General features: G+C 49.2%; 1 protein-coding gene across 1 annotated transcript in view; it reads left to right on the top strand.

Moving 5' to 3' along the window:
* The first annotated feature begins 418 nt into the window (after window positions 1-418).
* Window positions 419-14,430, top strand: part of WNT3A (Wnt family member 3A) — a 72,356-nt gene continuing 58,344 nt past the window's right edge. The window contains exon 1 of the mRNA XM_020804931.3: window positions 419-1,744. Within this exon, the coding sequence (XP_020660590.1) occupies window positions 1,674-1,744 (71 nt within the window). The 5' untranslated portion in view covers window positions 419-1,673. The remainder of the gene's footprint in view (window positions 1,745-14,430) is intronic.

Here is a 14,430-nt window from a genome sequence, read left to right as displayed (position 1 = left end):
CCCGCCCCGGAGTTCAATTAAGACCATTTAGACCATGTATCTGATCCGGATTGAAAAAAGTTAAGCGCCACTAGTCTAAAGAAGGGGTTAGCTCGCGGCTATACGAGCACCTACTCCAAAGTAAGCCCTCGGAGTTCCCACGGCGTCGGAGTAAATCCTTTTAATTTCCCTGGGAACTCGGAAACCGTCTAGGAGCTTTACACCGCCTTAACGCCGTTGTGGATCGGGATGTCTCTGAGCCACAGCAAGGAATAATTTCCTTGATGGCTGAGGGAAAAGGGGTCTTGGGGGGGGGTGTCCCGCCTCCTCCTCCCAAAATCTAAATCCAGCATCCCGAGGCGAGACTAAGCGCTGGAGACCCATAAAAGGAAAAAAAAAGTGGGCGAAGATGTAGATGCGGAGGCGGGGAGGGGGGGGCTGAGAAAAAGGATCGGGGCCACCGCCTACCCCCACCCCAGATCCCGATGACTCAGAGTCTCTCCTGGCTTGAAAAATCCCCAGATTCCTGCTATTTGGTTGAAATGTAAATGTTAAACAACCGGGGGGGGGGGGAGAGAGAAGAGAAGAGCCGCCGGCGGATGGGGGAGTGAAACATACTTTCAACTCAGCTATAGCTCTGTGTGTGTGTGTGTGTGTGTGTGTGTGTGTGTGTGTGTGTGTAAAATTTACATAGGAGGAGGAGGAGGTGGGCGCTTTAAAACGACCCAATCCTAAATTTCCTCATATTTTATGGGTGGATCGAGGGGGGGGGTCTTTCCTCCTCCTCCTCCTCACCCTTGCATCTTTTAGCATTTTATTCGGTTTTCTCTTTCCCCGGGGGCATGTAGTCTGGACAGGTTGTTATAGCTACCCTGAACCGCAGGGGTTCCCCCCCCCCGGCTACTTAAACCCCATATCTTCCTCTCCCTATTTCCTCCACCCCCCTTTTTCCCTTTATTTATTTAAACACACACACACACCCTGATCCACATCATCCCAGCCCTGCAAAAACCACCCCCCCCCACCCGGTCGCCTGGTGGGCCGAGAAGTCCTTAATGATTCTTAACCCGCGATCGCTTCGCAATTAGCTCATTCTTTCGGGATTGGCGCAGGAGAAGCAAGACGGCGGCCCAGCTCCTTCCAATCCTTCCCCCCCTCCCTCCACTTGGGCCAGGATTGCTGGTCGGGACTCCTCGGAAGCAAGCGCCTGGAAACTTTCTCTCTCTGACCCCCATCCCCCGCTACCACCCTTTCCTGCTCAAGGACTGCCTTCCGCATCTCCAGGCTGGAGGGATACCCAGTCGCCTACCCCATCAGCACCCCAAAATTTCTTCTTAAGATATTTTAATTTAATTTAATTTTTTTGCCCCCCTCCCCTCCTCTGCGGTCCATTTCCATCCTCTAAGAGAGAGGAGTAGCAAAACGAGGCCAGGGAAAGAAAGGAGGAGGCGGCGAGAGAGAAAGACAGAGAGAGACACATTTACCTGTATGGTCTGGGTAGATTAATTTTTAAATGTTTTTTCGGGGGGTGGGGTCTTTCCTCCGCCCTCCCCCCAGCACCCAAGGCGAGGAAGCAGGGAGCCTCGCCTCGCCTCGCCTCGCCGGGGTTGTCCTTTCCAAGGGAAAAAAATAACAGCCACCCGAATCTGAAGGGGTCGTGGTCTTTTCTTCCCCCTCCGCTCGTGGGGGGCGAGATGGCTTTTTTAGGATCTATCCTCTTTCTCGGCGGCATGAGCCAAGTTCTATCGAGTTATCCCATTTGGTGGTAAGTGGAGTTCCTTATTCCTTGATTTTTGGGGGAATTGTGGGGGGAGCATGAAAAGGACGCGATCCCCCCCGATGTGCGTGGGTTTTGTTTTTTCCTTCCTTTCCTTTAGCAATCGTTTCTAGAACAGACGAAGTTTAACTTTCTTCTCGTCTCTAAGATGCTGAGTGTCTTGGAGGGTGGATGGGTGTGAGAAAGACAGAGAAAAAGAGAGAGATTGCGGCTTCTTAAAGGTGTTTAAAGAACGCACATACAGAATTTACGTCTTGTATTTATCTAAGCGCGGTTTGTTTTTATTGGGTGTACCGTCCTCCTACTATAAAATGTATGCGTGTGTGTGTTTTTAAATTCCATATATATATATATATATATGAAAAGGCGGGGAGGGAGAACGAGAGAAGACAAGAAGATTAGACTAGTTTTTTTTTCTTTTTTTTCTTTTTAAACATGCTTTGATCCTCTCCCGGCAAGAACAAAAGGTACTAAGCGAATTAAACAGATAGTGATACAAGCCAACACGAGTTTTGCAAGGTGATTTTTGAGCTAGTCATGTGGAAGGGAGGGGGGGAGAGAGCAGAAAATCATTACTAAACGCGCGCACACGTATTTCCATCCCGCGCCTGGTGTGGAATACATTTCACCGGAGAAGCGGGCATCAAAATAATTAAAATAAAATGCCTCGGAAACACGTGCGAAGCCAAGATCGAGAAACTGTCCGTATTTCAAAGCCCGCTTTTGGGGGGGATGGAAAGGTTCGAGAAAAAATCCTGGATTGTGTGGGTTGTCCGCCGCCCTCCGTCTTCCTTTAAAAGGAAAAAAAATCTTTATAAAAGTGTTCTGTTTTACAGCCCGGGCGCTTCCCCCTCCCCTTCCTTGTCCAGGGGATCTTGTAAATTTCGAGTAAAATCCTGAATAAATCGTGCACCCGGAAGGCTCTGTCAACACAAGCCGCCTGCGAAACACGACGTGCCTTCTTGCTTTTAGTTCCAACCATATTTGTGTGTGGTTGTGTGTGTGTGTGACGGAGGCAGTGTGTGTGTTTTTAAATGTAAATAGAAATCTACATAGGCGCATCTTTCCCTCCTGTCTACGCCGTAGCTGCAGGAGATCCCGAAAATTCAGCACCAAACGGAGGAGGGGTAACATACCTGGCCGCTTTTCCTTTCCACGTCTAAGGTGTGGGTCCAAAGGGGGGCCGTGTCTTCTCTTCCTATCCCTGCCTTGCCCTCCCTTGCCCCACCGATTCCCCATTGGTCTTCCATTCCCACAACCAACTCTTCCCCCAGAGCTCAAGAGGTGCATGTGTGTGTGCCCCAGTTCGATGCGGGGGGGGGGGCGGCTGGCCCTCTCTTCCCTCCCCAACCTGGCAAAAGGCTTCGTCTTCCAAGACTGGCCGTCTGAAACAGGACCAGCCTGCAGGAGTCCTCGATTTCCCTGCAGAAAGAGAAACCGACCAAGGAAATTGACCAAAAAGGTCAATATCACAAGGAGCCCGCTTCAGACCCTTCTGACCCTCCAAAAATCAGCAGATATGTGGCGGAGTGTGTTATGGGTGTGGAGGGTTAGCAAATATAAATTTCTCCTCCAAAGGAAGGGGAGAGAAACACCGAAGTTCACCCAAATCTAGGGGTGTTTTCTTTTTTTTAGATGAAAAGTTGCGTGCCGCCGGCCCCAATCCCTTCCACCGCCTTGTCTGTGCGTTCCGACGACAGGGAACTCCCGGGAACAATTCTGCGCGGGCCACAGTGCCGGTGCGGAGCCCTTCCCCTTTAAGAAGTCGGATTTTCCTCTCTCTCCCCCCCCCCCTCCGCACACCCTGGAAGGAGAAATGCGAAGGGACTAACCCGAGCTGGAGGCGGGCGGGGGAAGAGCCGGAGCCAGCGAGAGCGAGCAGGTTGGGCGGGCATGTCGGAGCGCATCTGACCGATCAACGCGTAATTACAGACTCCGGGGAGGTGGAATGAGCAACGGGGGAAGAGGGAGCCGTCGAGGCCTCCTCCACGGCGAGGTTCCCGCCCCAGTGACCCCCCATCAGGCTTCCAGCAGCCTGGTGGGCGAGTAGCCCTCTCTCCCGTGCGTTCGCACGTTTATCAAAGAGGCAACCTTCTGAGGCCTCGCGGCTCCAGTTCTTGCTAGAGTCAGGGGAGGGCTTTCCAGGGAGGTTACAGACCCACCATTATCCCCTCTCCATCTCCAGAACCGCGGCCAGGGTGCCGGCCGGTTCCTGCCAAATCTAACGTCGGAAAAGGAAGGGGCTCAAACCCTCGTGTCGATTTACAGAGACCTAGCATTTGGGGGGGGGGGGGGGGGAAGGCAGCGCGACTTTCCCAACGCTTTCCGCAAAGTTTAGGCTCTGACAGGGGCCTGGGGCAGGTGGCCACGAATGTGTGGGGCTGACTCGGTCCTGACGCCCATATCACACCCACCCTAGTTTTTTTGCACGTCGGAAAACAGCATCTCAGGACAGGAGCCTTGTCTGGAGGACAGGGAATGTCGTGTGACTCGGGATCCCGAGGCGTGGGGAGGCGCTCCTCATCTTCAGGAGCCTGGCACGATCCAGCAATAACTTGACCTCGGGGTTCCCACGGCCTGGGGCTTCGTCTGCATGCGGGCCACACGTGGATCTCCGATCGGCTTTATCAAGCCCTCCTCCTGGTTGTAAAAACGTTCAAGTTTACATTTCAAGGCCTCCAGTGTGTGTTTCATAGACAGGCAGCTGGTGAGAGCAGGTTCACACGTTACACAAAGTTGCCCGTGTGTGACGCTTCCGCCTACCTTCCAGGCTACCAACCCGGGGGTACAGAGGGGTGGTGAACGTGCTTTCGGACGTTAAGTCTTCATACCTTTAGCTATAGGGTTTTCCCCCCTTTAAAAATAATTTTAAAAGGTGGAATCTTAATTTCTGAAGAGGGAAGTAGCTGCTGGAAGACCTGAGGGCGGCTTCTGCAAACTAGATGCTTGTCAAACGCGTTGTGAACACAGAGCCTTCCTTCCTTCCCTCCCCGGCCTCCGTGTGGAGGAGGCAACTGGACGGTGTAAAAAATCTGAATATCGGAGCGTTTAAAGGGCATGTAAAGGAAGGAGAGGTTTTTTTTGGCTGACTTCCAGGTACCTGTCCACTCAGTTGCAACAGGATCTGCGCAGTAACCGGGGCGGCATCCTCCTCTTCCCACGCGCTTTTCCAAAAGCCACCGGCCTTGTAACAGAAAAGGGAAAACGCAGAATTTCAAACCGACACACAAAAAAAGTGTCGCGTTAAAAGTCGCCCTTCGTCCGCGCGCGAAATTTCCTGGAGGTCGAAACACCCGTGGATCGGCCCGATCCCCACTCTTGTTAAGCCGGAACGGCGAGGTGAATAGGCTGGTCCCGGATAATTATTTTTTTAAAGCCCTTTTTAAGGGCGCACAAGTTGGAAGGACGGGAATGAGTCTTTGGAAAGGACTCGGAGCGGGCCGCGAGCGCAGTGCGTAAAGCTTCCATCCCCAGTTTATGTCTCCCTTTGTCTCTTGATGGCTGTGTGTGTTAGGATGTTGACACACGCAAACACACACACACTCGAGGCCCTCTGAAATGGGACCTCGGGGGATCCTGGAAACCGGCACATTGCTTTGAACAGAAAACAATATATTTGGACCGATCAGGGAGGGAGAGATTTTTCCAGCTGAAGATCCCAACTGGGAAATTTTAAGACAACGACTTGAAGTTTACGACCCCCACTGGTGGGAAATAGCTGGCAGAAGCGGGTGCTTCTGCCCCCTTGGTTTACGCGGTGCCACCTTGCCCAACACGCCTTGAATGTGGAATCTAAAATATTCCCCTCAATATATCCGACGGGTAAGAGCGGAAACAGAAGTCCTGCGCCAAGGAAATCCGGAGCCGATTCGGTCCCTTCTTCCAAACCCCCAAGAAGAGAGATGGGAAAGATCTGGAACAGGCCGGATCCGGACTGAAGTTCTCTGCTTAAGTAGACCTGTCACGGTCAACTCGAGAGGAGTAGCTACTCCCGCAGGGAGGGATTGACGAGAAGAGATCCGCACGGAGGCACACTATAAAAATAATAATTTGGGATTTTTTAAAGGCAGAAGGCGCGAGGCAGGCGTGTGAAGAGGCGAGCGGGGTTGAGGAAAAGGCCGTGGGGTCTGTCAGACCCGTTTGCGATAGCTGGGCTTCGACGGAGGTGTGTGTGTGTGTGTGTGTGTGTGTGTGTGTACACCTACATACACAACACGCGTGCACACACACATATATCCACACATAGAGTATGTGGATTATATCTTAAGTGTGTGGAGTGTGTACATTACACACACACACTCACTCACACATACATACACACGCGCGCACACATTTTCTTTGCAGGCAAGGAGAGGGAATTCTCCAAATAGTTCAGGTATGACTGAGAGCACAAAGTAATAAAATGCAAATACGTTCCATGATAAGACAGGTTGCCTCCACACCTGGGCTGCAAGCGACGGATGTTTTAAAAAACAAGGGGAAAAACACAAACACGCATTTATCCATGAAAAAAAAAAAAGAGCAAATGCCAAATAGCTCAACATTTAGGCGTCTTTCCTGGAACTGCGGATCCTTGCCGGCTCCGTCTTTCGCGTGCGCTTCTTCAGCACAACTTCTCCCCTCCCCAAAAAATCCCACACGGCAGAGGGTTTAAGAGGAAAGGAGACCCTCCATCTAGGTTTATTCCGTTGAATGAACTGAGTTTTGTTTTTTTAAAAATGTTTTTAAAATCTAGCCTTCCCTTCTTTTCGTTTTTCTTGGTTTCTTGAGCCCAGGACGGGTTGAACTCCATGGGGCTTCCTTGAGAGGAGGCATGCTCGGGCATGTGCCGCTCCCTGCAAGCCAAGATGGATCGTGGGGGGCGGGGAGGCAGGTTGAAGGGGGAGGCGGATCCCTGCGCGACCATCCAGCGCGATCCTAATCAGATTCACCCCAAAGTGAATCCGCTGGATTCGGAACCCACTTCTGCATTTATTGTCCAGGATCCGACCGGCACCCTCTTTTTATTAAGTGGGGAAAGAAAGCGAAGGATTTCAACCCAGTGTGGGAATTATTCAGGGTGACTTAACCCTCCGGGTCCCGGGTAAACTAGCTGCGGACAGGCAGTAAGAAGGGGCTGGCACTCTTGACATGGTCAGAGGGTTCCTTGTTTTTCTCTTGCACTCCAAGAGGCTTAAATGCAAGCCTCGTCTCCATGTCTTTTGGGGCCTCGCCTAGCATGCCGCGTTCCATTCCAAGAAGATGCTTAAGTTAAAACTCACATTAACACCTCCATCCGTTGGTATTTGTTTCCTGGAAAGATACGAAACTTTAAAATGGCATTCAATCTGGATTCGGGGAGCAGGCTGGATGGAGAACAGGTGTAGTGGAATAGTTGACAACACCTGGTTTGGAGGCAGGGGATCCGGTGGTTTTCTCCTGGTATCCCATGGAAGTCAATTTAATCCAGCCGCTCTCGAGGGACCGCGGGACCGTCGTCGGCTCGAAGGAGGAGCGTCGGAGTCGTGGTGTCGCGCCGGTTCCGTATTGTTTGGAACCGTTTTTAAGGATGCCGCCCCCTCGCCCATTCAACTCCTCACCCCACACGCTCCCAAGCGCCTGACACGTTTTTTCGCGTCGCGGAACGTGTGAACGGCTCTCACCCGGAAAGGAAGAGCCGCCGAGCGCCCCCGATCCGCGCCCAATTTTTGCAGTCCTCGGGAGACTCACGGGCTTCCTTCCGACCCGGGTTGCGAAACAAGGCGACACGCTTTTTTCGGGCAGCACGTGTGGAAAGGGGATTGGAGGGCCATTCTCAACAGGTGCCTGGCACCTTTCTGGGCAGTATGGCCTAGTGGGTTTCCTAGGCAGAAGTAACGGAGACTTTTTTCGTTCAAAACGCTCTCAAACCCTGGGACCTGAAGTCTGGTTAAGCAAAAGAGGGCAGAGAAAACGGAGGGAGCGACGGAAATCCGGTTAATAAACGCTCCCGTTTCGTTCAGGTGGCTTAGCTACGTCTGCCCATTCTCTTCAGCTCTGTTACTTGGGAGTAAGTAAGGTAAAAGCTCAATTTTAAGGTTATAGTCCTAAAAATTGCTTTCTGTTAAAGCCTGTGGGATTTATTGTCAAGCTGAGGTGCACTCCTTTCTCTTTGGGAGAACATCCCAGTATCTTACTGGATCGGGCAGAATCGTTCCTTCTTCCCGGATCGGGCCCAGTCTGCGTTTCTTACACGAATCCTCCGGTTCGAGGGCTCTTAGGAGGCGAGCGCCCTCCTCCGAAGTCAGTTCCGCCACGTCTCCTCCGAGGGTTTCATGGGGACTTACTCTCGAGTAGACAGACACCCACCCACCTGTGGTCTCCCCCCCCCGCCTCCCTCGACTCGTTCAGGGCGGGGTTTCTTTGTACGGTGTATCGGCTAAGAAACAGGCGAGGAGGGAGGGACCCGATCCTATATGGCTTTCTCTTCCGTGCCAAATCGGCGTCCAACCGTCGCTGCCGTGAGTTCGCATCCCTTCATGGAAAAGGTTCGTTCTCAGAAAACACACCCTTCCCCTCGGTGCCTGTTGAAATCCTGCACGCACACACACGTGTCATTATTTTTAATTTGATTTTTTTTAACCGACCTTTTCAGGCTGAGAGCCATCACGTTCCAAGCGCGAACCCAACCGCACGATGCTTTTTTAAAAAAATCCCGAGTGCGCACCTGACATTTCACCGCTATTCCCCCACCAATCCACACACAAAATACCCCTGCAGAGAACTAAAAATGCAAACGTTTGAACGTCGCAGCCCTACTGCCATGCGGGCTGTTCTTCCTCGCTCCTCGTCTCCTCCCCCCCCCTCCCCATTAAATCCCCCAAATCTGAGCTATTTTTAACGAAGGCATCCGGAGTCACGCCTCCTTTGAATCATTATGTTGTTGTTTTTAAAAAGACCTGATTCCTCGGGGGGAGAGGTTAAAAAACGCCCAAGCAGACAGGATCTGGCCTCCCGTGGGTATTCCGGCTGCACCGTACCAGGATCTGGCCCGCAAAGGAGCGTCTGGCGGGGGGGGGGGGGAAGATATTCTGGAAATCGGAGCCATCTGCCTGCAAAGAGCAAGGCCTGCCTTTCCTCCTATTTTGTCCCTTTGTGCAAGTTAATTCTGGCTGCTTAATTTATTTATTTTATTTATTTAATTAATTAATATCCCGCCTATCTGGTCGGGTGAAGACCACTGGGGGGGGGGAATGGATAGAAATGCGATTCTGGCCGGTTCTTTCGGTTTGGTTGAAACCGGATCCTTCCATTTAGAACTGCGGGAAAATTCCTTTTTTTCCCTTGGTGGATGGTGGATTCTGGGAGCCGTAGTCCCTACAGAAGCTTTTCCAAGCCCCGTTCTCCTGTTAGGGGCTGCTCTGGTTCCTACGGATGGTGGCGTGAATGGCTTTGGAGAGCCAGGGGCGTAGTGGGTGGAGGTGGCCAAACTAAGAACCTGGAGATCTGGGTTCAAATCCGTGCTCGGTCAAGGAAATTCAGGGTGTGGGTGTGAAATAGTGAACCATTATTTGAACATCTCATGTACCTTGAAAACTCTTAGGATTGCTATTCACATTAAAAAAAATTTTTTTGCAAAGAAGCAGGAATGGGTCCCCCCTGTGAGCCTTTCATGGCCAAGGAAGGGCTAGTAGCCATTCACCAGGCACGGGCGGGCACGGTTTACCTCACCCTGGTGCTGATTCCCCATCGTGGTGCTCTTTGAACATGTTCAGCGACAATCCCCATAGTCCAGCCTCGCTGGGTATGATGAGCGCTGAAGCATGCATGCCCTATTCTGAAGATGCTGGGTTGGAGAAAGCATGGCTCCCTGTTTTTGACAGGAGGCTTCGGGTCTACCAGGCTGATGGAGGCAACGACTCCTCAACATTGTGTATTTTTGGTGAGGTTGTTCTTGCATCCGGCCATTGCTGTCAGGACTCAAGAAGAAAAAAGAGCGAACAGTCAGGGGCCCAAATGTCCGGGGGGCCCTTACGTTCTCCACTCTGTAATATTCATTCCATAGTCCCTACAGTTTTTTTCCCAGCATCCTCTGGCCAAAAGGGAATGGAGAGTTGCCTCTTTAATAAGTTGCATTTTGCTTTCAGCCTATCTCTACGGGCCCTTCTCCTCCTCTGACTACACTTTCTTTTCACTTTTAAGAAGTCTGATATATAGAACTGGAGTCTTTGAGGGGCATAAAGCACCTTTACAAGGAAGTCTGAGTAAAGACCTCCACTCCAAAGAGTGATCTCTCCGCCCAAGATTTCCAAGCGGAGGAAGGTTCGTTCTGCCTTACCCGAGTAGGACAGGAGGCTGAGCGGGACCGGCCCTACCATGAGGTAGAGGGAGTGAGAGAGGCAGCAGATTTGGGAACAAAAAAGGGCAGTGAACGCTCAGTTATTGACCTTGCCCTTATTGTATTTCCCTTCTTGTCAGGGTTAAGAACAGATGCTGGCGAGGTAGCCCTTTTCAGGTGACTTGAGTTGAGTAGCTAGGGTATAGTGGCTGAAATCTAGCAGTAAGCCGCAATTAGAGCAGGCCCATTGAATCAATGGGACTCCCAGCAGCGTTGACTCGCCAAATCCCCATGGATTCAATTGACCCATTCTAGTTGGGACATACTCCTGGCTTTCAGCCGGATTTGTTCTTACGGCCTCAGGCAGCAAAATGTTGTGGGTCAGCCCTGACCTTTGCTCTGTGTTCTTAGAGGGAGCTTTGGTGCTAACCCTGTGGGCCAGGTGGGATTTAAGCCCCAGGAAGGTGAGTGGCATTAAAAAAAAATACCTTGCCCTCCAAATGGGACCCATGCAACATTATTCTCTATCCCTCCGGTGTTTGTGTGTGTGGTTTGATGGGGCTGGTTCCCCACCATGACTGCCAGCTGTCCCCCCTTTCAAGGCATACATTAAGCTGGGGGACTTAAGACTTGCTCTCCCTCTTTCTCCAGAATGATTTTAAAAATGGATGGGACAAAGCTCCGAAGAATTTACAGTAGGGAACACAGCCCGAGGGGAGGAGGGATATGGAATGTGTGAGCTCATCTCGGGCCTTCCCACCTCTGTGCTCAGGTATGTGAGCTAGGGAAGGAAACCTGAGCTTTGAAATGCAATCACGAAACTCTGGTTGGGGAGGACAGCGGCGCTGGCCGCACTCCAGAAGGAGCCCTTGTGCACTTTGGCAGACATCGAGTCAGGGAAGGAGGGCTCCAGAACTTCCCAAATGCAATGATTTGGATTGCAATTCCCATAACCCCGAAAAAGATGTTGGTGTTCAATCCCCAGGCAGAATTTCTCAGGCTGAAGGCTTCTGGGAGCTGCAGTCCAAGAACATCTGGGTTATCCAACGTTGGGCACCACTGCGCTACAGGTTGCCAAGAAACCATCATCTTACCACTGCTTAATTGAGGATGGTTTCAAAATAGTGTTGTATTAAATGTTCTTAAAAGTGAAGCTCCTCATTCCATAAAGTCCTACAGTTTCCATGAGGATCCTCCAGTTGCCTTGTAGATCCTCATGGATCTTTAGGTTCTTTTTCTTCTTCTTCTTCTTCTTCTTCTTCTTCTTCTTCTTCTTCTTCTTCTTCTTCTTCTTCTTCTTCTTCTTCTTCTTCTTCTTCTTCTTCTTCTTCTTCTTCTTCTTCTCCTCCTCCTCCTTCTCCTTCTCCTTCTCCTTCTCCTTCTCCTCCTTCTTCTTCATGTTCTTCTTCTTCTTCATGTTCTTCTTCTTCATGTTCTTCATGTTCTTCAACATCACTCTTGATGGGTCTAAGGGCTGATTATGGCATTGCATCTGATGAGGTCAACTAGTTCCAGGTAGATGGAGGAGGATCATGAGGAAAGGAATCTTGGCTAAATGAGATTTCCCATTCAGGATTTTGCTGACTCTTTCAGATCTGGAACTCACCAGCTTATAAAGAAAATAGATCAACCGAGGATGCGATCAATACTGTGCTTTATATGGCTTTATCCCACTTGGAAACACAAGGGAATTATGTAAGAATGCTGTTCGCGGACTTTAGCTCTGCTTTTAACACCATTATACCCCACAGATTAATAGACAAACTTAAAGATCTTGATTTTCCAGATTCTATCTGTCTGTGGATTTTGGATTTTTTAACAAATCGTCCAAAAAGGGTTAAACTGAATGACTACATCTCTACTGACAAGATACTCAGCACTGGCACTCCACAAGGCTGTGTCCTTAGTCCACTACTGTTCTCCATTTATTCATCGGATTGCACCAATAACCATCCCAGTAATAGGATTATCAAATTTGCAGACGATACTACACTAGTAGGACTTATCTCTGGGGATGATGAGTCTGCGTATCGGGACGAGGTATTACAGCTATCCCGCTGGTGCAAAAAAAACAATCTTTTATTTAACATCCAAAAAACCAAGGAATTCATAGTGGACTATAGGAAAAAAAGAGCAGACATTCAGCCACTGTATATAGATGGAGTTTGTGTGGAACAGGTGGTTGAATGTAAGTTTCTTGGGACTATCATAACAAATGACCTGACTTGGAGTGCAAACACCGCTGCGTTAATCAGGAAGGCACAACAACGGTTGTATTTTCTAAGGATTCTTAGAAAGCAACAATTGACTGAGAGTTTGTTAATCACCTTCTATCGGAGTTCGATTGAGAGCATATTATCCTACTGTCTCTGTGTATGGTTCACGAGCTGCACAGTGGCAGAGAAAAAGGCAATTCAAAGGGTGATTAAGACGGCCCAAAACATCATTGGCTGTTCACTCCCCTCTTTGGAAGAATTGTATAAGAACATATGTAAGAGGAAGATATCTAACATACTGAAAGACTCCTCTCATCCGGGATATCAGCTCTTTAAACTATTACCATCAGGAAGGAGATTCAGGGTATTGAAAGCAAGGACAAGCAGATTCAAGAACAGTTTTTACCCAAGTGCAGTATTGAGTTTAAATGTGGGGCCATAGGTTTTTGGTGGATTTTAATTGCTGAGAGAAAACGGGGTATCTATATTTGGATGGTGAAAGTTGTGTATATTTTAACTTTTTTTTGTAGTGTTGTCCAGTTTTACCTTGGGGAAGAGCACCTCATTTCGTTGCACCCACTTGTGAGCGCAATGACAAATAAATTTCTTATGTCTTATGTCTTATGTCTTATGAAGCCGCGAGTCTAAATATAGGCTCAGAAATTGAGTCCAGAATGACCAATAAACGCATGAAACTTGGAAACATTCAAAAGAGGGGGCTGGATTATTTGAGTTAAAAATTGTGCTGGAAGGCGATGCAGAGGGATCTCTTGAAAACTTTCTCTCCTGCTCCTGTCTTGACTGTTGGTAGAAAGTTAAAGAGGAAATACATGTCCTTTTATTGGGGATGCTTCTTTTTCTGTTCCTAGAGGACGTGGTTTGAGTAACCAATCTACTGAGCTGAAAAGGAGTTTACGAGCCATAATCATCGTGTTCACAAAATGTTTCACAAGCATGTGTGGCGGAGGCGAATCCTCCCGGCTCTGAGTCATGCTACGCCATGTGGTTCACAAGTTATTACACTGCCTGGTGTGCAAACGAATGAGCGCAGGTGGGAACCATTCTGTTTTTAGATTATAATTCCGCTGGCCATGCTGGTTGTAGGATTCTGGGAGTTATAGTAAAAAAAAAAAAAGGGAAACATGGTTCACCAAGTCACTGCAAGGAATCTTAACCTTTGCAATACACCAAAAGACTCATCAAGTCATGAGAAGGCTGATCAGAGGAACCATTGGGTGTCATCATTACCCATGGGTTATCTTACTAACTTAGCCATTCTAGCTTCAACTTGTCAACAGCTAGAGTTTGAACTACCATACTTTTCCATATATAAAACTATACTTTTGTCAAAGATCTTTAGATTAAACATTGAGTGTTGTCTTATATATGGAAATAAGCTGAGGAGAGAACAAAACAAGTGCAGGGGAAAGCAGGGATCAAAGCGATCCTGCAACACTTTGATCCCTTTCCCCCTGCATGTGCTAAGCCCCACTTAGATTTCTTAATTTTGGATTAGAAAAGTGGAGGTGTCTTATACATGGGGGCGTCTAATACACGGAAAAATATGGTAATTTGATTTGTTCAAACTCACAGTGACTAAGTTTGATGATCATGACAAAATTTGTCTCGGAGTGGACGGGTGATTAAATCACTTGAGAGCCTGTGTGGGGTAGGTTTCATTCTTGCGTGGGACTGGCTTTGGGGCAGATGATGAGTGAAAAGATGGAATCAAGAAGAAGAGATGGGTCGGGAGGAATTGCTCGGTGCTGCTGCCCCACTGTCCACCCTGGGATGGTGGCCCCATAGGAAATGGCCCAAAGAGGAAACGGTTCCCCAAAAAAGCTGGCCCAAGTGTCGCCGAGAGTCGCAAATGTTCCATTGTGCGCATGGATGCAAGATTAGAAATAATGACTAGACTTTAAGTAGAAATGAAATTCTTTCACCTTTGGGGGAAGGCTAGGAATTTTTTTCAAGGTGTTAATGAACGGTGTTTAAGGCGTGGACACCAGAATCGTTGTTGGAGTCACGAAATGAGAAGGCTGATGGGCTTTCTGATGATCACCAGATAATTAGGATAGCAAGCAGTATCTTAGAGATAGAAGTTAAAGAAGTAAGCCACACACACACAGGGATGTCTGCCAGCAGTGTTCCTGGTGGGCGAC

This window comes from Pogona vitticeps, chromosome 6 (genome assembly GCF_051106095.1).
Source record: "Pogona vitticeps strain Pit_001003342236 chromosome 6, PviZW2.1, whole genome shotgun sequence".
NCBI classification, from domain to species: domain Eukaryota; kingdom Metazoa; phylum Chordata; class Lepidosauria; order Squamata; family Agamidae; genus Pogona; species Pogona vitticeps.
Note: the sequence above shows the minus strand (reverse complement) of the source record. Positions and strands in the feature narration are given on the sequence as shown.